This window comes from Rhinatrema bivittatum, chromosome 11 (genome assembly GCF_901001135.1).
Source record: "Rhinatrema bivittatum chromosome 11, aRhiBiv1.1, whole genome shotgun sequence".
Classification (NCBI taxonomy): Eukaryota; Metazoa; Chordata; class Amphibia; order Gymnophiona; family Rhinatrematidae; genus Rhinatrema; species Rhinatrema bivittatum.
Window position 1 is genome coordinate 26,828,629 of NC_042625.1, and position 22,992 is coordinate 26,851,620.

A 22,992-nucleotide genomic window follows, 5' to 3' on the forward strand; every position below is an offset into this window, starting at 1 on the left:
AGCCGTAACATTTTTAGAGCCTAATTATTTTATCAAGGCAACACTGTCCCCCAGAGAGAGAGAGCATTTACAGGTAGATAATGCCATAATGGGATAAGTTTGCTTTGGTTTGTCTCTTAATCCACAGATCTTACTCCACTGAACAGATAAATAAAATTACGTGCTTAGCAGTGTAGATACCAATTAAAAAAATTTTTTAATTTGGAGGAAAAGCCTCAGTAACACTGAGTGGTAAAACTCCTCAGAGTTTTTTAATCACCAGCCAAAAACCTCCTAAATATTTTTTAAGAAGCGACACTACAAAGATTCTGTACTAATAATCATACAAAAGGTACAACTTATTTTTAAAGAATAGCAAAAAAACGCCAGTGCAGACATGTACATGTTTCACCAAAGGCTCCTTTGGGGCAGTGCTTAGATTCAGTTATCTAAAAAAGAAAAAATCTTTTTATCATATTATTATTGACATGCACAATACACTTACTAAATGGAACAATTAACTTACAAAAGTTACAGCGTCTACATAGACCATTCTTTAAAGATAAGTTTTACCTTTTGTATGACTATAAGCATAAAATTACTGAAATTTTTATAGTGTCAACACATTTTTTAAAATATTTAGATTTTGGCTAGTGATTAAAACTCTGGCTGAGGAGTTTTACTACCCAGTATTTCTGAGATTTTTCTTCCTAATTTAAAAAATTTAAAAATTGGTATCCACACTGCTAAGCACTTAATTTTATTATATTTATTTATTGGTGGAGTACGATTTTTTGGTACTTATACTCCTTCTTCTCTTATCTGTTTTGTCTCTTAATCCATCATAACACTGTTGCAGAGCGAACATCCATTCTAAATGTCATCATGTGTAGGGTTCTTAAAAACAAATATTTTCCTGTTTCTTTTTTCACTTTGTTACAAGGTTCTCACAATAAAGATTTTTCTATAGACATCATGACATAGTAATATAACAGATGACTGCAGAAAAAGACCAATTGGCCCATCCAGTCTGCCCAGTTATTCCTATCCACATGCAAGGATACTGCCTGCCGTAGAGCATGACCACTTGTAAGAAATCTCTCCTTATCCAGGACAGGTTTTGTTGTTGTCTTCATACAATAAAATTTGCACTCTACAGTCTTGAGCAGATGGGCATACAAGATCACCTACTTAGGTCAGATTAGCATACTTCCCTACTGATATCTAAGCACAAAGTTTTGTTGTAATCTAAATAGCTTCCAACATTAGTGTGGCTGCTGCCTGACCATCTGATGTTTCCACTAGGGCATCTAGTTATTACTGTACTTTCAGCCTGCTAGACAGACCCATCTGCTAGTTCTTTCATCACAGTCTGCCTGATGGACCAAACTGTATGGTTGCCGGTGTTTCCGCTAGGGTTCTAGAATTTTATATTATCCACTTTACAATTTATTCTGGCTCGTAATACCAACACATCTAGAACAGTATCATCTGAGACCTATAATAGTATAATCTCATGAAAATGTAAACTATTATCTTCAAATCTTTATTTTTATGTCACAACTTAATTATATCACAGCTTACTCAGTTTCAGCAAAAATCTATTAGATTCAAAATTCTGCATGAAATTTAAAGTACCAGACACCCATACAAATCATTCACACAATCCCCAATTCCATAAAATGAGTAGCAAATGAGTAACAATCTTTGGAAAAGACGATGCTCTCCAAGGCAACCAATAAGAAGTTCAACTTATCTCAAAAATGAAGAGGGAAAAGTGCACTTGACTTATATCCGTTGAGAAAGGAAATCGGCATAATTAAATGTCATCAAGGTTGTAATCGAGATATAAAATGTTGAAACGAACATCCAAAATGTCAAAGTATTCAAAACTTGCCAACGTAATCACTTTTCCTTCTAACAGTGATGTTATTCCGAAGACTGTGAGTTCGTTGCATAAAGATTATAATTTTCAAAAGTTTACTTGTCAACCATAGGGGGGGGAAAAAGCTTCCTTGCTCACTGCGTTGTCTCTGCTCCAGGACGCAGGTATATAATGCGAAACTGTATTCCAATTATATGTGCACTGCCAACACACACCGGTCACAGCATGCGCTTCCCGGCTACCAAACCATGAGGGTTCCCTTGGAGGGTCGTGGCTTATGGTCACTCATTTGTTTCCCGACGCTGCAGCGTTTCGGCACGAAACTCGTGCCTGCGTCAAGGGACTTTCTGTGCTCATATTTACCAGTAAGACTACCCTCCCCCCAAAAGGAAAGGGCTTTGAATATTGGTGTCTTAGAAATAATTTCCTGAGACGTTTCCTGGGGTAATCTGGTGTGTTACCCGCAAAACAGGGCTTTTAGAAAATTTCCTGCCTGTGTGTGCACAGGGGCGCCATCTGTGCGTGCCTTCACCCGGCGAGACGGTGCTCTGGACGCGCTTTGGAATCCTGCCTGCAGCTTTGTGTGTTCAAAAGCACGAGTGGAATTTTCTCTGAGAAAACTACTCTCCTGCATTAGCAGGTGTGTGGCCAATTTGGGGGGGTCATTTTCAAAGGGAGGGGAGTCCGGGTGTACTATCTCTCCTGAAAACTGGTGTAGTGTCTGAGGGTGTAACGTACGCTGCTGCTGCTGGCAGTTATAAAATGTACCCCTTTAATTACTAAGCAGTAGAGCCAGTAGTTTGCAAAGGCGTTGTAGTCGCTGCCTTCTAAAAAGCGCATTGATACAATGAAGGCAGGGGCCGGGGGGTTTGCAGCTGATAGTCAGTTTTACACAAGTATATATGTGTGTTCTCTGGGAGCAAGAATTGTGCAACCCTGGCTTTAGTGCCGCACGTAAAACGGAATGTTCCCTGTATGTCTAGGACATCTGTACATAAAGACGGTAACTGTAAAACAGCCATGCGGGCGTACATGAACGTGCGTTGGCCGGCTCACATCCATGGACGCGGCCATTTTATGACACGCACGCGTATGTGCACGCATTTTATACGGATGTGCACATGCGTACGTGGGGGGGGGGGGGGAGATTTTAATATACATGTGCGCCGGCGCAATTACCTGTTAAACCAGTTCATTCTCAGTAATCCTGTAACTTTGCCCAGTTACAGGATAGGACTTCCTAACCCCCCCCCCCCGGCTAATTAATCTCTCGTTTACCCTACCTGTCCCAACCTTTAAAACCCCACTGACTAGCCTAGTTTTTTTTGTTTTATAACTTACACGCCATCTACGGCAGAAGTAAAGTTACGTGGTAGGGGACCCTGGCGCATGCTTTTGTGTGTAAACACCTAGGTGCTGTTTTCCATTTAAATTCCCGGGAATGTCCATGCCCCAACCAGACCACGCCCATCCCCGCCCCTTTTTTGGACTTTACCTTTTGTGAGCGTACCGGGAGAAATGTGCGTCCATGGACGCTTCTCAAAATACGCATGTTGTGCACCTGCCCAAGAGATGCGCATAGCTCCCTGATTTGGCGTGCGCAGGGCTTTTAAAATCTACCCCAAAGTGTATGACTGTAGTTTCAGTAAAATCTAATGACCTTGGAAAGGGTAAACCTTTGGAACAGAACAAACTTATGGTCTGCCTCACTAAGACTCTTTCCCCCCCCCCACCCAATCTGTGTCTAATGGGGATGGGGGAAAACTTAGTGAATCAAATTAGTGATTTCTATAACTCGTAAGTGGCAAAATCATGTTTCAGTGAGCTGCTGACTTCATGGCACTGATTGCATTCAAAAGAGGCCTATGACCATATAGCTTGGTGATTAAACACGTGCTGAATGAATCACAATGGATTGTCCAGTTAAATGTTGCATGCATTCATTTCCAGAGACGTAGTTTTGAGGTTTTAAAACATGTTGGGGGCAATATTCAAAATTTTGTGCAGGTAGATGCGGTTTGAAAACTGAAAACAGCACGCATATTTTTACCTGCATAAAAAAGTGGGCAGAGAAAGCTCAGGAGAGGAAAAGTGTGCATGGCAGTTGCATTATCAAAATCACTGCATGCACTTTCCACAGTATTGTGCCTGCCATCTGAAATTACTTAATGGGGGCTTCAAAATTGTTCCTACTAAGTAATGCTTCCTTAGAAGTTCTTTGCTTCTGGAAGTTTAGTACATTATAGCATTGCTTAAATGTATATTGTTGCATGATTCTTGAGGGGGTTCAATAAATTCTCAAATCACTATATATATATATATATATATATATATATATAAAAGATAGAGAGCGTGCCTCCTGGGAACTTCAAGTCAACCAGCTTTAATAATACAGAATCCGTTAGTGTTGATTGAACTTGGATGTGTTTGGTCTTGCCTGTGGACAGTTTAATTGCTCTCTGTTACCTTGCTTTATGACTTGCTGTGCCTTGTGGTATTGAATGAAAACAGGAAGAAATGCTTTGTGCCTGGCATAAATATAACCCACTGCACACACTATGATCGGCTTAATATTGGCCTCCATCTCTGACATTACAGAGCCCTTTATGGTATAGGACATTTCATACTTGGCTCAGTTTCCAGCCAGCAGAAAATGTACTTGAAAATATCCGATTTTGGGTCAGTGCTCCTTCCAGCAGGAATTGGATGGTCATCATTGAAACTGAATGTGATGACTTACATGGTAAAGAGGTCATACCTCTCTGGCAGGTTTTAGGGCATTGAATGCAAACCCTGTTCAAGCCCATATAGGCACCAGCACACAGATATTTTGAGGGGAATTTTCAAAGACTTTTATGTAAGTAAAACTTGCCTAACCCCCCTCCCCCATCAAAACGGTGTTTGAAAATCACCTCCTCCTCTTCCTCCTCCTAATTCTCAGTGGAGGACAGGATTTGGTGAGAGAGGTAACGGTGGTGGGCCGCTTGGCAATAGTGATCATATGATCAAATTTGAATTAATGATTGGAAGGGGGACAGTAAGCAAATCCACGGTCTCGCGCTAAACTTTCAAAAGGGAAACTTTGATAAAATGAGAAAAATTGTAAGAAAAAAACTGAAAGGAGCAGCTACAAAGGTAAAAAGTGTGCAAGAGGCGTGGTCATTGTTAAAAAATACCATCCTAGAAGCACAGTCCAATGTATTCCACACGTTAAAAAAGGTGGGAAGAAGGCAAAACAATTACCGGCATGGTTAAAAGGGGAGGTGAAAAAAGCTATTTTTGCCAAAAGATCTTCATTCAAAAATTGGAAAAAGGATCCAACAGAAGAAAATAGGATAAAGCATAAGCGTTGGCAAGTTAAATGTAAGACATTGATAAGACAGGCTAAGAGAATTTGAAAAGAAGTTGGCCGTAGAGGCAAAAACTCACAATAAAAACTTTTAAAATATATCCAAAGCAGAAAGCCTGTGAGGGAGTCAGTTGTACCGTTAGATGATCGAGGGGTTAAAGGGGCACTTAGAAAAGATAGGACCATTGTGGAAAGATTAAATCATTTCTTTGCTTCAGTGTTTACTAAAGAGTATGTTGGGGAGATACCCGTTCCGGAGAAGGTTTTCATGGGTAATGATTCAGATGGACTGAACCAAATCACAGTGAACCTAGAAGATGTGGTAGGCCTGATTGATAAACTGAAGAGTAGTAAATCACCTGGACCAGATGGTATACACCCCAGGGTTCTAAAGGAACTAAAAAAAAGAAATTTCAGACCTATTAGTAAAAATTTGTAACCTATCATTAAAATCATCCATTGTACCTGAAGACTGGAGGATAGCTAATGTAACCCTAATATTTAAAAAGGGCTCCAGGGGCGATCCAGGAAACTACAGACCAGTTAGCCTGACTTCAGTACCAGGAAAAATAGTGGAAAGTGTTCTAAGCATCAAAATCACAGAACATATAGAAAGACATGGTTTAATGGAACAAGGTCAGCATGGCTTTACCCAGGGCAAGTCTTGCCTCACAAATCTGCTTCACTTTTTTGAAGGAGTTAATAAACATATGGATAAAGGTGAACCGGTAGATGTAGTGTACTGGCTTTTCAGAAGGCATTTGATAAAGTTCCTCATGAGAAGCTTCTAGGAAAAGTAAAAAGTTATGGTATAGGTAGCGATGTCCTTTCATGGAATTCAAACTGGATAAAAGACAGGAAACAGAGAGTAGGATTAAATGGACAATTTTCTCAGTGGAAGGGAGTGGGCAGTGAAGTGCCTCAGGGATCTGTATTGGGACCCTTACTTTTCAATATATTTATAAATGATCTGGAAAGAAATACGACGAGTGAGGTAATCAAATTTGCAGATGATACAAAATTGTTCAGAGTAGTTAAATCACAAGCAGATTGTGATAAATTGCAGGAAGACCTTGTGAGACTGGAAAATTGGGCATCGAAATGGCAGATGAAATTTAGTGTGGATAAGTGCAAGGTGGTGCATATAGGGAAAAATAACCCATGCTATAGTTACACAATGTTAGGTTCGATATTAGGTGCTACCACCCAAGAAAGAAATCTAGGTGTCATAGTGGATAACACATTGAAATCGTCGGCTCAGTGTGCTGCGGCAGTCAAAAAAGCAAATAGAATGTTGGGAATCATTAGGAAGGGAATGGTGAATAAAATGGAAAATGTCATAATGCCTCTGTATCGCTCCATAGTGAGACCCCACCTTGAATACTGTGTACAGTTCTGGTCGCCGCATCTCAAAAAAGATATAATTGCGATGGAGAAGGTACAGAGAAGGGCAACCAAAATGATAAGGGGAATGGAACAGCTCCCCTATGAGGAAAGACTAAAGAGGTTAGGACTTTTCAGCTTGGAGAAGAGACGGCTGAGGGGGGGATATGATAGAGGTGTTTAAAATCATGAGAGGTCTAGAACGGGTAGATGTGAATCAGTTATTTAGTCTTTCAGATAATAGAAAGACTAGGGGGCACGCCATGAAGTTAGCATGTGGCACATTTAAAACTAATCGGAGAAAATTCTTTTTTTACTTAACGCACAATTAAACTCTGGAATTTGTTGCCAGAGGATGTGGTTAGTGCAGTTAGTATAGCTGTGTTTAAAAAAGGATTGGATAAGTTCTTGGAGGAGAAGTCCATTACCTGCTATTAATTGAGTTGACTTAGAAAATAGCCACTGCTATTACTAGCAACGGTAACCTGGCATAGACATAGTTTTTGGGTACTTGCCAGGTTCTTATGGCCTGGATTGGCCACTGTTGGAAACAGGATGCTAGGTTTGATGGACCCTTGGTTTGACACAGTATGGCATGTTCTTATGTGTGTAATTTTGCCTGCAGAGACAAATGGTGGTGGTGGTGGGGGTGGGGGGGGGGGGATGGAAAGCATGCACAGGGATTTAGGGGTAGATTTTTTAAAAAAGCGCGATCGCGTACTTTTGTTCACGCAGCAGGCGCAAACAAAAGTACGCTGGATTTTATAAGATATGTGCATAGCCGTGCGTATCTTATAAAATCCTGGATCGGCGCGCGCAAGGCTGCCGATTATGGGCAGCCTGCGCGCGCTGAGCCGCGCAGCCTGCCTCCATTCCCTCCGAGACCGCTCGGAAATCGGAGCAGCCTCGGAGGGAACTTTCTTTCGCCCTCCCCTCACCTTCCCCTCCTTTCCCCTCCCTAACCCACCCCCCCCTTACCTTTGTCCTTCGATTTACGCCTGCTAGAAGCAGACGTAAATCTATGCACGCCAGCGGACTGCTGGCGCGCCGTCATCTGACCCGGGGGCTTGTCCGGAGGCCTCGACCACGCCCCCGGACCGACGCCACGTCCCCGGTCCCGCCCCCGAAACGCCGCGTCATTCGGCCCCGCCCCCGACATGCCCCCTTAAAAAAACCCTGGGATTTACACGTGTCCCGGGGCTCTGTGCGCGCCGGCGGCCTATGCAAAATTAGGCGCGAGCAGGGCATTTAAAATCCGCCCGTTAATTTTTCAATTCCCACAGGTACAGAATTATCTGTGCCGTCCTGCTGGGCCTGCATTTTCAACGGGAAGCTCCGTATGTATTTGCAAAATTATGCAGGTATTTTGAATACTGATCCCTTCGTGCACTTAAGAGAATTTTTCACGAAACAAATGCTGTTATATTGTACTAAAATATATCTTTATGTTCAAGGTTAGATTTCAGCTCCCAGTATAAAAGGACAAAAGTCAACAGCATGTTTTATTTGTTTGAAATGTGTTGAATTAGGGCCATACTTAGTACCCTGTAGAATCCTAGTCTGGTTTATCCACTGTTAGGGTTGGTGGTGGGGGAGTAAGAATTATGTGATATGATTGCCTGGAGATATCTGATTATAGGAGAAGCTCTGGTCTGCATCCTTGCATTTAAACTCTGTAATGGATTTGCGGGTGGGGTTCAATAAATTTTCAAATCACTATTGAAAAACCCTTATGAATGCTTTTCAGTGTTGAAGTCAAGTTGGCTATATCTGATCTTTTGAAGAGAAATACAGACCTTACTGGAAAAAAAATAAAGCAACTTGCAAGTATTCTGCTTTATTTTATAGTTGTGCTTAGTGCCCTGGAACTTCTTTACGCATCTCTCAAGGGCAATTTATGAACCACAAAGATGAGTAGCGTGAGTAGTGCATATGAAGACAACCTCAATAGAGGCTGGATGTTAAAATCATCTATTACTAGTATTGAACCTGCATTGACTCAACACAGGAGGGTACATATAAGAGCTACCTGCACGCAACTCCTGCCTTTACCTGCTGCAGAGTGTGTACACCAAGAGATAGAGCTCATGATAACCAAGATCCAGCTTGCAGGGACAAAGAGCAGCCTGAAGGGACTTCCATTTCTCAAGCATAGCCCAAAGCTTCCAGTAGACAGGACCTCAATCAGCCCTTATGCTTTCAGGGGCCGGAGATATGTAGGGAATGCACTGCTGCAAATGGGCCATGCACAGAAAGTGCAGGAAGCCTTGCAAGACTGGCCTTCATCCTAGGAATGCTAGGAAGCAACAGATCCAATGTGTCAGGTTCAGACTGCAATCTGTGCCATTCACAGGGTACACAGCTGGTCCTGAGTCTGAGAGTTGCAAGAGGAATATAAAAGGGTCTTTCTGTGTGGATCTGTGGGCAGTGTGGAGAATGTTAATGAATGTCCATGGTAGCTCCACCTCTTGTGCAGTCTATATATTTTCTTCTGGTCATTCTGGTTTTTGTTTTTTTTAAGCCAAGTATTGCCCAAAGGTCTGATTTTATGACCATTGCCATTCAGGCATTTTGCACTAGACACCTTCCAGAAGCCAAGAAGATATTGAGTGAATTGATCCCTGGTCAAAATGTGACAGGGTACAGGAGCTACATATTTGTTTGCAATAAGCTAAATTCCCGGGATTCCTATTAGGATTTGGTCTGTCTTCCTGACAGCCCAGCCTATAATTTCACTCTATTAGATTTTGGAATATTTTGAAAAGTAAATTTGTAATAGGATCCATTTTAAACTTGGACAACAGTGCTCTGGGTGGTTCTATTATATTCGGCCCTATTAGTAACTTAGCAGAGTGAATACTTCTGTTCCTTTTGTGTGACAATGAAAATGCAAGCATTGGACAAGGTAAAAAAATTATACTTGGTCTACTAAGCTCCTCGAAAATGTAAGAACTCCTATGTAGTGTGTAGGTGATTTCAAGCTGCCTGAAAAGATTCTTGGTTGGCTTGATTCTTATGCATTGATAATCTTGTTCTGCCAGGTGCTTCTTTACACAGTAGGTTTTTAGCTGGTTTGGTGAAAAATTAGTAATCTACAAACAACTGAAAGAATGAACCACATATATTCATGTCTTCTCTTTCTCCTTTTTCTTTTGCCTTCATGACAGTGAAAAGGAACAGTAAGTACCAGTTGCTTTTTCTGCTCTTGTTTTCTCTGTGTTTGCTGGGATGCCCGCTCATGATTTTTAACAGACGTATTGAGTATTTAGCTCGCAAGCTGAAACAGGTGTTTTCAAAAGCACCTGTGTTCTTCGATGTTCCCAGCCACCTAAGAAGGCCTTTTTGACATCGTGGAATTTGCTTTCTAAGCTTGGCACCAAAGCATTGTAGGAAGGCCTACATAGCTCTGCAATGGCAAATCTCCTCTTAATATTTCAGGGCCGACTCTGAGATAAGCAGAGCTGACTGGAGGGAGTATGAGGGTCTCATTCTATTAACAAAAACCAAAGTAGAAATAATTATACCCTTTGGTAAAGGCTGTCAAGACTCCCCCCCCCCCCCCCAATTGTGGTGAGAGTGTTTAATGGGTGAAAAGAAAATAATTGAAAATTCCTTTATATCAACTCAAAATTTTGTAAAGGGAAGGTTTCCAAATGATGGTGATAGGAAAATTGGAGAAGATCATTCTTGTTGGCAGAGGACACGAAGATGCATGTAATCCCCCCCCTCCCCCCCAAAAAAAATCCCCCAAAACTTGTCTTGTTGGTCCTTTAAAAAGTCTCACAACCAACTAAGACTCCAGTTTTCTCCAACTCACATGGCTACTAGCCTGCACTCTGTAAATCCCAACGGCTTAAGGAGTTTCCAATAGAACTATTTAATAATCTAGTAAAATTTAATCTACCAACAACCTATTCACTGCTAGTGTTTTTGGGATGGGAGAGGGGGCAATAGCTGGAACAGAATATAATGGTGACAGCAGAAAAGTGTCCCCTTTATTATGGAGCACAAGGAAAGTGCAACAAATAATCTGCCTATAGGCCATGGGTCATTTGTAATTATGTCACACCTGGACTATTGCAAAACCTTTTACTTAGGTTTACCAGAAGAAAATACAAGGTATTTACAATTAGTCCAGAACACGGCTGCCATAGGCAAAATTTAGGGAGCATGCAGCCCCTTTATTGATAAAGCGTCATTGGTTACCTATGGTGTCATGAGTAAAGTTTAGAGTGATGACCATAACATTTTAAGTACTCCATGCTATGGGGCCCTGTTTAGTTCAGGGATCACGTGATCCAAGTCATTTGCTCTGTTCTCAGGAGGGGATAGCCTTTTGGAAGTTCCAGCCTTAAAAATGATCAAGTCTTCTACATCCTGAAATTGTGCCCCCCTCCAGTACTTTCCCTTGTAGCTAGTGTCTCACTCGCCAGTCGCAGGCCCCACCTGTAACCAGAATTACTCACTCCCAATGCCGCTGGCTCCACTGCACAGCATGCACACTGGCCATCACTGAAGGCCGCCGCTCTGCTCTGGCTCCTCCTAGGCGCACGCATACCAGATCACCAACTTCATAAAGGGTCCGCATTGGGAAAAGCCCCACAGCGCCATCGCTGGTCCTTCCTACTTAAGTGAATGCAGTACAGCCCTATGTTGCCTCACCTCAAGTCTCCTGATGTGCCTTCCTCGTCAGTGCGTGTTGCCTTGTTCCGGTGTTCCCGTCTTGTTCCTGTCTCCTGTTTCGTTCCTGAGTTCCCGCCTTGCCAGACGCTTTTCCTCCTCGCCCTGCCTGGGCCTTCCACTGCCCTTGTCCTGTCATGTCTTCCCTCGGTCTGAATTCCTGGATTCTGACCTCTGCCCTGGACTTTGACCATTCTCATTTGCTGCCTGGACCTGACCTCTGGCCCCCGTCTACTGGTTCTCATTGCCTACTGCCTACGCCAACCTTCGGCCTGTCCACTAGTTCTTGCTGCCTGCCCTGATTTTTGCCTGGCCTTTGACTCTTGTTCTTGCTACCGCCCTAAGGATCCACCTAAGACCTGCCAGGCCCCCAGAACCCAAGGGCTTAACCTGTGGGGGAGGCGGCTGGTGTAAGTGATGCTCCAGTCAGTCCCGTCCACCAGCTGACAAAGTGGGCCTAGCGGGTACACCCACTAGGTTGCACCAGCCTCTCCTCGGCACCGAGAGTCCACCATCACAAGATCCGTTACAGCTAGAATAAATTACCATCAGAAATGTGCCAATTAAGACTTGCTGATTTTCGTGGGTGTGTTGCATCTGATTTAATGTGCGGCTTATCTCTCTGGAAGGTTTGGTGTTGCTCTGCGTTGATGTACTGTGATTGTGCATGTATCTATTGTGTGGCACTGTTTTATGCTTTTGAGATTGAATTTATGTTCTTGTAAGCTATCCTGGGCATTTGCACAAGGACGGGGTATAAAACAGAAAAATAAATAAATGTCTTTACTATGCCACTTTTCTCACCAATGTGCAGGATATTCCATTCACTAACCACAGCATTTCCCCTGCTGATTGATTTCTTACATGGTGAACGATACTGTAAGATTTTTTTTTTCCTCAAGCTGCCTGGTTTATAGTTGAACTAATTCCATGTGCAATACATTGTAATCTGTCTTTCATGGAACATTATACAAGGAAAAGCAGATCAAAAGAATGTGCACCATCAAAAGAAGGGAGGAGATGGTTTATTACATTTTCATTTGGTTTAATGGCAGCTGGTGTGTTTGTCCCTTACTTGTATAGAGTAGGTTGGATGTTGCATGCTTTCTCTTCTGTGCATCACAGAATTCAGCTAAGTGAACAAATTGCTGCTCTACTGTCAGTATGAGTGACTCCTGGGCATCATTTAGGAGGATCAGGATAAGCAGTTCTCTCTCTTTTCAGCCTTTAATCGCTAAGGATTGTTCATCAAAATCCCTGTACATGTATTAAGTGTAAAAAAAAAAAATAAAAATTCTGAGTGTCCATATTTAGCCACATGAAAAAGATATCCAGCTACATTCTTGAGCAGCAATTTGTTCTGCTAGCCAAGTTTTATGGGATGGTGGTGGTGATGGCAGCAGTGGTGGGCATATTGTAAGTCCTGGACCCATGGCAGTCGCAGGTTAAGTTGCTTCCAGATTCCAAGGCGTTATGCATTCTCTGCCTTGGTATTTTCATTTTTACAACATTAGACCCCAAACTCCCCACTGTATGAACAGAGTGAATACTGCTGGGAAACTGCAGGGCAGCAGCTGCTGTTCTGTAGATTTGTCACTCTGTGTTAGAACCTGTTCTGAAAATTGCCTAAAGGCTGAATATAGGAAGAATTGGGAGAAGCTGCTTGTAAGCTGCCGATTTTCTTCTGTGCACAGCGTTTATACCCCCACTTGCTGTTCTGTGGTTGTAGCATTACCTTCATTCACTGAGTATAGGATTTCACTGCAGCTCGTGAAGCTTATCTACATAATTGTCACTTTCTCCTCTAGAATTTATTTAAGCATCGCCGCCATGAGGTACATGTTTTAATTTTAAAATGAATACGACTTTTTCAGGCCACTGATTTATTATGCCCTGCAGACCTGGCTACCTCTTTTTTTTTTTAAATTCAATCATAATCTTTTCTTAGGAATTATGTTTTATTAATGGGAAAAATGCTGATTGTGCCTTCTGTAGGATTGAAAGGTGCAAGAATGGAACCCCCCCCCCCCCCAGCAATTGGCCAAAAACAGAGATTATAAGAAGAATATAGAACTTTGCAATTGATTATTCAGATCAGTAATAAGACTGGGATGTGTGTCTGGGCTGATTCTTTTGTTGATAAAGCTCAATTCAGCAGATCTTAGCTTAATCAATTTCAGAATGTGGAGCAAGATTTTGCCTTCCAGTTGGAATCGAATGGGTATGCCAAAAGGGGTTTTCATCCATTTCAAGAACCCGAAAGATTTTTTTTTCCACCCCCTTGTATACAGAACCTTGATTTCATACAGCTAGCTATTTTGTAGATTTCTTCTGCCAGAAAAATGGATGGATAGTTAATATTGTAAGCACCATCTCCTTTCTTTAGAAAATGGACCGTTTTCATGCTACAGGATTTCAGATGTCACGGTGATCAAAATAATCCTCTCTCTTCCTTTGTGAAGGGAATGTTGCATTTCAGATTTTGTGCAGTATGGTCCCAACTGCTAATGGGAATAAAAAAAAAAAAAAGCTTTTTAAAATATCGTTTTGGGCATTTCTAGCTATCTAATAATCACACTCGCAGAGGCATATTTGAGTAGCTTTTTGGAAAGATGGTGAAATTAAGACTGCATTATGCTGGGTTTAGCTACCTGAACGCACTATGATGGCAGCGAATGTCCGTTCAAGTTAGCTTGGATTCAAATGGCGAAAAAGAAGAAACATCACAAAAGACCCACAACTATGATGAATTTCTTTCGATTTAAAAGTTAGTGGCTGGAAGAAGGTAGAAGGTTTCAGACCTTCTGAAAAATTTTGATGTATTATGTTTAGCTGTTTCCTCCCGAGAGTCCCATTTGTTGCTGCTTCCACATAATACCAGAGACCAAAATGGTCCATCCAGTCTGCCGAGTGCTGTTTAGAGTTGTAACTACCACGCCATGTGGGTTACCCAGTGCATTCCAGGAAGCACAACGTGGTCGCACTTCCACTGTTATGGTCTGGACTGTCATTCCATGCAGGTTACCTGGAGCTTCATTTACATTGTCTGTTTTCAGGGATACTCTGTTTATCCCACAGTTTGTTTGTTTTTTTTTGGTTTTTTTTTAAATTGTGTTACTGTTTTTATCTCGGCCATCTCCTTTGGAAGGGCAATCTAGGAATTCTCATTACCCTGGCTTTGGAGGAAAAAATAATTGGTGAGATTGAGACTTCTCCCTTTGGAGCTTCACATCAGGACCCTTTGGAGTCCTGATGTGAAGTCCTTATGGAGTTTTACAATTTCCTTTCTGTTGAAAGAAGTTTGCTTCTTCTGCATTAATACTTTTCAGGTATTTAAGGGGTAATTTTTCAAAGCCTTTTACATGCATAAAACATGCTTTTATGCACATAAATGGCTCTATTAAAATAGTTTATAAACACTTAGCCTTAGGCTATGTATGAAGCTGGTTACTTGTGTACTTTTACATGAATTGAGCAGAGGCAGTCCAAGGAGTGGAGATGATACTTGTGTGCATTCTTTTTGATTTTGTAAAAAAAAAAAAAAAAGTATGCACATAAGTGTACACATATAAGCTACACCCTCTGAAGAGGAGGTGCGGCTTTTCATGAGTAAATGTGTGCATGCACTTAGCCAATTATCCGAGTATTTTCAAAGCAAGCTCATGGGCGTAAGTTCACTTCGAAAATACTCATTAAAAATCTGCATCTACAATGTACACGCAGACTTTATCGTTATGGAGATTACCCTTCCTTTTACTGATTCATATCCCTCCTGTGTTTCTTCTCTTCCAGGATATTGAGGTCGTTCAGTCCCATTTCCTAAGCCTTACAGTGCAGACTCACCACCATTTTAATTTCTTTTCTCTGGACTGTCTCTAGTCTCATAGATTCAGAGGGTAGAAGCAACTGCTTCAGTTAGGTTCTGGGGCATCTGCTCTGACCCTTTGTGGCTTGCTTCCCCCCCCCCCCCCCCAACTAGAGACTGGGTATCTTCTATGATCTTCTTAATTTTTTTTTTTTAGATAGCCACAAAACACACAGGACCAAAATTTTCAAAGGTAAACATTATACATCTTAATTAAAATTCTGACCTATAGGTTTGTGCACATAAAAAAAAAAAAATCGGGCAGATTTACCATCTGCATTAATGTCTAAATCTCCATGTGGATACCTAAGGGGGATATGTAGCTAGATGTCTAAGGGCCTCATTTTCTAAAGTATCGCAGGCCTGCGATACTTTAGAAAATTGCGCTAATGGGGGGCGGGGGGGGGGTGGTCCTGCGCTGCCGGTTTCGCACCCAATAGCGCCACCATAGAAGGTGTAGCTATTGGGCGCGAAATAGGAGGCGAAAAGGCCCTTACCTTTTTGCTGGCGGCGCCGTCTTCGCGGAGTTGGCCCAGGTGATGCCCCCGACTCCTCCTCTTCCGGGGCCGACTCCACCTCAATTTAGGTAGTGCAGGCCTGCGATACTTTAGGTAATGAGGGGCGGGGGGCCGAAACGGGGGGTGGTCCTGCGCTAGCCGGCAGCGATCGCACCGCCTCAGTGCGATCACTGCCGGTTTCGCACCCAATAGCACCACCATAGAAGGTGTAGCTATTGGGCGCGAAATAGGACGCGAAAAGTCACCTACCTTTTCTTCATCCGCGGCGTCTTCGTGGAGTCGGCCCCGGTGACGCCCCGACTCCTCCTCTTCCGGGGCCGACTCCGCCCCCATCTTGGTATCGCACGTGATAAGGGACGTTTCGCGTGCGATCCGTCTGGTAAATGACCCCCTAAATGATAATTCAGTAAGGTATGGGAAATTCAGATGTCTTAACACAGTGAAAATGAGCTCAGCTGCATTCAGATTCAAGCCACATCTTAGGTACAGCTATGTAATTTGGTGCCTTTACTTAGATATTTATTTATCAACCTTTCAGGTGGCTCATCATAAAATATCCATAAATATATCCATAAAAAAAGGGAAAAAACAAAAAAAATACTGTTAAAATAAGACTAAAACAGATAAATAACATAAGACATGTAAATAAAAATTAAACATTAAAACCCAAGTAAAACCCAAATAAAACATGTAACCTGGTGCCTTCATTTAGATATCTTGTGAATCCTGGTTGCACAGAAACTCGATTTTGAAAATGCCTTAGACAGAATATAGTAAAATATAGTAACCAGGTTAACAGCTGGTGGGAGTCAGGAATTAGGCCAGCATGCAACACAGTAATAATTTACAGCTGGCCATTTTCGTTTTTCAACAGAACCAGTTCTTTGGTGTGGTGGCCCATTTGGAAGTTAAATTTGGGGGCTCGGGAGAATAGGGATGTGACCAACACCAGGAAACGAAGATCTGCACATCTTTATAGTATTATTGAAACAAACGGCATTATTTAATCTCCCAAAACGTTGATGTTTTAAACTTAAATCACAGGTATAATGCAGACATGATGCATAATATATTTTGCATCATGCCATATTATGCCATTTTCATAACATTTCACTCACAACTTCCTTTAAACAATCTATGAATTTGACTCTCATAGATGCTCTCTTATGGGACAAATGTTTAATTCTGCCGTCCTGCAAGTCCATTTTTTTAAGGGAAACTGTCATGGTTATACAGGCTGGTCAAGTATTCCCCCAACAGGAATGGTACAGGACTTCAGGTCAGAGCAAGGAAAAGTCTTCTGCCTGACCAGTTCCCTCCCCCCCCCCCCCCCCCCACCACACTTGGTTTGAGCCCTCAGGTTCTGAGGGCCAACAGGACTTTCTTTGCATGGTATATGAAAGTAATCAGGCAGGACAAGAACTGGAGACAAGGTAGAAATGGAAAGGTGGGCTGGAACTGAAGACACGGACTGGAACTGAAGACAAGCAGGAGCTGGAGGCAACACCTGGACTGGAATCAATCAGAGGCTGGAGACACGGCTGGAACAGGAGACAAGGACTGGACCTGGAGGCAAAGCAAGGGTGGGAGACAAAGGCTAGGACTGAAAGCCTACAGGGAGGACCAGGCAGGTCAAGACTAAGACTGGACAGGACAAGGCCAGGACTAGGCTAGACAAGAACAGAGCAAGGAAAATACAAGCACAGATAACCAGGAACTAGAGCACAACAAGGAACAACCAAAACAAGGAAGCAATGGACAAGGGCCAAGTAGGCCACCAGGCAGAACAAGGTGAAACTAGAGGGCAAAAGGCCACCAGGCAGGGCAAATTGGCAAAGGAGGCTGCAGGACAAGGTAAGAAGGCCAAGGAGGCTAGAGGACAGGGCTGAAAGGCTGAAGAGGCCCCAAAGCAAGACAGGCTGAGCAGACCATAGGACAAGGCAGGAAGCCTAAAGCAAGGCATAGCAAGAAGGTCACAGGGGTCATGCAGGAGCAAGGTAAAGCATGGAGGGCCAATACAAGGAGCCAAGGTGACTCGATAAAGAGGCACCGAGTGTGAGAGAGAGAGAGAGACTGGGCTAAATAAGGTTGGCCTTGCTGAATCCTGGGACCTTTAAGGAGGTGGCTAGAGCAGGAGAAAGTGTGACTCCGAGAGGACCTGTGCTGGTGGGGAGGCTGCCCAGTAGCCAGGATCGTGACAGAAACTCCTTGCAGAAAAGTGTAGCCTTTAGGTGCCAAACAGAAAGAGGTCTGGGGATCTGCTAATATTTGTGGCGTGTTTTCTGAACTCAGAAAGGTAATTCTGTTTAAGTCACTTGCCAGTGTCAACACTGTTTTGTGACAGCACAAAATATGATCTGTCCAGAGATGAAGGTAGGTTCTCCCAGGAGCGCACTCATGTCCTGGACCTCGCTTTGCAGTTTTAAGTGAAAGCAATAAAAGCGGTCTGCATCCTCTGCAGGAGCCAGTGGAAATGAGTGAAGCAGATAAAGACTGATTTTGGTCAGTTTTTAGTTCTTGGGGGGGGACGGGGACATCCTTCTGGAAATCTGCCAGGAATGACTTGAATTAAAAGTGATTCCTCCTCCTTTCCATAGGGATTAATTGTTGTGGTGGCTTCTGGACTGGAAGAGGCTCCATGTAATCTTTACTGATGTGCCTGTAGCACAAGGTGACTTAAGCCGGCAATATATTCTTTCTTAAATTCTGACTGATCAAGGAGAGACCAATAATGCAGTGATTCGTTTTAACAAGGAATTAAATTGTTGTGCGTAACAACAGTGCCTGTGGCGGTAGCAATAATGATCATAAGAACTGCCATGGCCACGGCTAAAGCTGAAAGGTAGCCACTCCACTACAACTGGGCCCACTCCCATGGGCGCTGCTATGATCCGACGGTGGAAAATTTACCTTGGGTTTTGTCGATTAGCTCTCCCATTCCCCCCCCCGCGTTTTGTGTGCGCGACTGCCCCTGACTCTCTCTTCCTGCTATCTCTGCAAGTCATGCTGTCAGGTTTCGGTATCCAGCGAGCGTCTTCTGCCAGCTAATGCCTCTGGCAGAATGAATCAGATTAGCCCAGCCGTCTTCTAATTGTCATTAATTTTGCCTTCAGGATCTACAGGGCTGTGATGATAACTTGAGGAAAGAAAGTGATTAAATAATTAGCCTATCTAGAAACACCAGTGACTTAATTAATATCCACAAAATATATCCTTTTTTTAATTCACTTCACTCCCTATGCTCATCTAATTAGAAGGGTTATTATTAGTTGCAGGGCAGACCACTATTTCCCTTTACCAAAAGCTCTCCTACGCCTTTAAAAAATAAATAAATCTACTGCCTTTTGTGTCCTTTCTTTTTTTTCTTATTGTAAGAAGGTAATTCTCAAAGATATTTACTTGAGTGAAATGGCTCGACTACCGCCTTCAAATACGGATAAAAGTGCATGCAGCTCCCCCAGTGCATGCACGTTTAGCAGCATTAGAAACAGACCATTCCCATCGATGTGTTTGGGTCAAGGGAGTAGAGAGGCGCCCGCACGTTCAATCTTTCTAAATGTGCGCACGCTATTTTATTATCTCCCCTTTTAGCCCTCCCCACATGAATTGGTGCAAAGCACACAGACGCTTTTAACACGCGGAGAGAGAGAGTGCAGGTTACTTTTTGTAAAATTTGCACCAAGTGCGTGCGTTGGGACCACCTACACCATTTGCCAGTACGTGGGCTGCTTGCAAATTGCCTCCTGTATTAGAGTTTGCTGCAGCAAAGGCTTTAGATAGTACAGGAAGTGAATTGTTTGTGATTGATTCCATCCTCGTTGGCCTAACGTTTGCTATTCCTTTTCTCCATACAGTGCGGAGTTCTATATGTTATCAGCACTTATGCAATTAGGGTTCCTAAGGAACTATGCTCAGGTTGGATTATTCTAAACTGTTCCCAGCCGCACCCCATGGGGGAACCCCCCCCCATCCTGGGTCAGATGGAAAAGTGCTTAATACATCTGGCCCAAAACATATTCAGCTTCAACAACTGATAAAGACCCAAACTTCAATGCAAAGAACATTCATGTGAGTGTGCCAAGAGCTGGAACTCCCCCCCCTTCCCAGGTTCACAAAATCTTATTGCGTTTCTTCCCTTGGGTCGCACATAGTTACTGGATTTCCTTCAGTTCTAAGAGGGTAATTGAAACAAAATCAGTTCTTATAAGTTATAACCATAACTTTAGCTCAGCTAGGCCTATGGCCTTTATTCCTCCATGCTTGGGAAGAATTTCTTCACTTTATAGCTTTGTCTGCCATGTCAGAGGTCTTTAATTTTATTCTTTCATTGTTTTTGGGGGGGAAGGTGGGGGGCTTTTTTTTTTCTTCACATGTTTCTTTTCTTTAAAATCACTTAAAAGTAGATTGCATATGAATTATCAAAAAGCCTTATCCCCCACAAATAATCAGAGAATAAAACAGGGCAACCAGCCTCAGCTGTGCTAGACTCGCCTGAATCCGAGGACTGGGGGTGGTTAACCAGTCCTCCTCAGCTAGGGCCAGTTACGTCTCTGTGCTACTGCAATCGCCTTCTTTTAACTTGGAGGGGCCCTTTCTTCAATAATCATAGTTCCCTTTTCCTGGTTGTCTGGCAGATTTTCTCTGTGAGTGATGCTCTGAAATGTATGGGCAGTTGCTCACGTGCTCAGTTTAGAGCAGGGTGGGCAATTCCAGTCCTCGAGGGCCACAAACCTGTCGAGGTTTTAGGATATCCTAATGAATATGCATGACATAGATTTGCATACAACTGAGGCAGAGTGCATGCAAATCTCTCTCATGCATATTCATTAGGGATATCCTGAAAACCAGACTGGTTTGTGGCCCTCGAGGACCGGAACTGCCCACCCCTAGTTTAGAGGGAACTATGGTTCCAACAATTCCCCAAGCTTTCTTAGATCGCTTCTCATACTGTCTGCTTCCTCAAGCATGCACACGCCATTGCTTATCCCAACATTCTCCACAAAAGGGGCAATCTTTTCCTCCTAACCTCTCCACAACACAGGTATTGAGCATAGCTTTTCTATTACTTGTATCAAATATATTGATATCAGCTCTGGTCTTATAGTCAAACAATTAGAAAATTACTTGGTAAAACATGGCCAGATTGTAAAAGGAATAAAAGCTGTCATACTGTATAATAGATAACATTTTTTTCCCATCACATTATGAGCCATTTCAATGGGAACTGATTGCTAAGAATAACTTAATTGGAAGACAGTTGCTGTACAGTAGTCATGCCAATTCGATGAAAAGCTTTCGGCTCAGGACAACATCTGTAAGACATTTGCCAGCTGTGTAATTTCACCTTTCAGGAAAAAGGAGTTTATTTTATTACTCAGTAATCAAAACAGTAACAGTCTATGGGCAATAAATAGAGAGAGAGAAAATGGTGGGGGTAAAGTAGGCAATATAAAGATCAGATTGTGGAATGATATCTTCTCATTTCCAGCACTGAGGGTCAACATTGAGGCTATTGATTGAGGAGGAAGTAAACAGTTGTTGATGCTTAAAAACTGATGTAGGTGAACATGAAAGAGTATTTCTCATAGGTTTTCTTTAGAAATCAAATCTGTCTGGAGGTCTTACTTAAAGTACGTGTGTATATGCCAACGCTTGGGTTTCAATTTCAGGAAACTCAAAGAAAAGGTGATGCTGGAAAAAAAACAAAAAACATCCTACTGCTACAGTATCTGCCAAACTCATGAAAAGAAAAATCTTGATGCAAGAAAACTTTATTGGCTCATTGTTTAACAGTTTGTTTTTTCCCCCCAGGGGAGCTCTTCTTCTGACTTGTGCTCCTTAAGCTCAATTTTTGAAAATTTTGCCTCATGGCTTTTCTCCGAAGGTTAATGGTTCTTATATGGCTTGGCAGGCTTGGCACCGGGTGGTCAGTACATTCAGGTAATCCACCGGAGAGGCAAAGAAAGCACGAAGACCTGACAGATGAGGAGAAGGAGATTATCAACAGAGTAATAGCTCGGGCAGAAAAAATGGAAGAAATGGAGCAGGAGCGAATCGGGTAAGAAAATGACATTTTTTGCAATTCTTTGAAATTGTTAAGACATTGTAAGAAATAATTGCAGGAACTTCATGTTATGACTGATGGTAGATTACAGTAATTAGGAAATGGAAGAAGTGACGTACGACCAGTTTCTTAGCAAGGGCCTCTTCTCAGCTCTCGTCCCTTCCATGAGACATTTTTTATAAATGGTGCAACGAGGGAATATCAAGAGATCCCCAGGACCCCCCCTCCAGCACATCACTAAATATGGATCTTTTGGTTTGCGGTTACAGCTTTTATGGCAGAGTCTTGGATTAGGAGAAAACATTTTTTTATCCTTATTTACTGACTCTGTAAACTAAAATTCTAAATAGAGCACTTCCATAACCAATGCAGAGCTGTATAGTCTGCACAAGAGGAGGCCATTTTTCCATCACAGATGTATATTTGTATATTAAGAAACCTTTCACTTAAAAAGCTGGTAACCCCTTCTTTCTCCCCTCCTCCCCACAAAAATGACCAATAAACCCAGGGATTTATTAAAGCAGGTTTCTTGGGCAGTGCATGGTGATAGAGACGTTTTTAGAAGTTTTATTACATCAACTGATTGTATAAATGCAGGTGTCGCCATCTGCCCACAGCTGCAAAGAGGCATGCCACTTGCATTCAGCACCACCATCTGGACAGCTCCTCTGACAGATTCCCCCTATCAAAATCACCAGTGCTTTTCAAATTTTTGAAATGCGCTTAAAAATAGATGGGCAGGGACGAGAAGGATATTAATTATTACCTTGAATTTCTTGCTCGAGTTCGGGGTAGAGTTCTCTGCCCAACAAGAATCGCTAAAGACTTCCGGGTGTGACGTTCCAGGGCGGAGCCGGCGGAAGGGCTATAAGAACAGACCCCCCTGCGATTCAAACCCCGAGGAGAAGGATATTAATTATTACCTTGAATTTCTTGCTCGAGTTCGGGGGTAGAGTTCTCTGCCCGACAAGAATCGCTAAAGACTTCCGGGTGTGACGTTCCAGGGCGGAGCCGGCGGAAGGGCTATAAGAACAGACCCCCCTGCGATTCAAACCCCGAGGAGAAGGATATTAATTATTACCTTGAATTTCTTGCTCGAGTTCGGGGTAGAGTTCTCTGCCCGACAAGAATCGCTAAAGACTTCCGGGTGTGACGTTCCAGGGCGGAGCCGGCGGAAGGGCTATAAGAACAGACCCCCCTGCGATTCAAACCCCGAGGAGAAGGATATTAATTATTACCTTGAATTTCTTGCTCGAGTTCGGGGTAGAG

At 42.7% G+C, this 22,992-nt stretch overlaps 1 protein-coding gene across 2 annotated transcripts in view; it reads left to right on the top strand.

The window, feature by feature from the left end:
• The window catches only part of RPH3A (rabphilin 3A), a 327,862-nt gene that overhangs the window by 161,562 nt on the left and 143,308 nt on the right, over positions 1–22,992 (top strand). For both annotated transcript variants that reach the window (XM_029571543.1, XM_029571542.1), the window contains exon 3: positions 21,571–21,717. In XM_029571543.1, the coding sequence (XP_029427403.1) occupies positions 21,571–21,717 (147 nt within the window). The remainder of the gene's footprint in view (positions 1–21,570; positions 21,718–22,992) is intronic.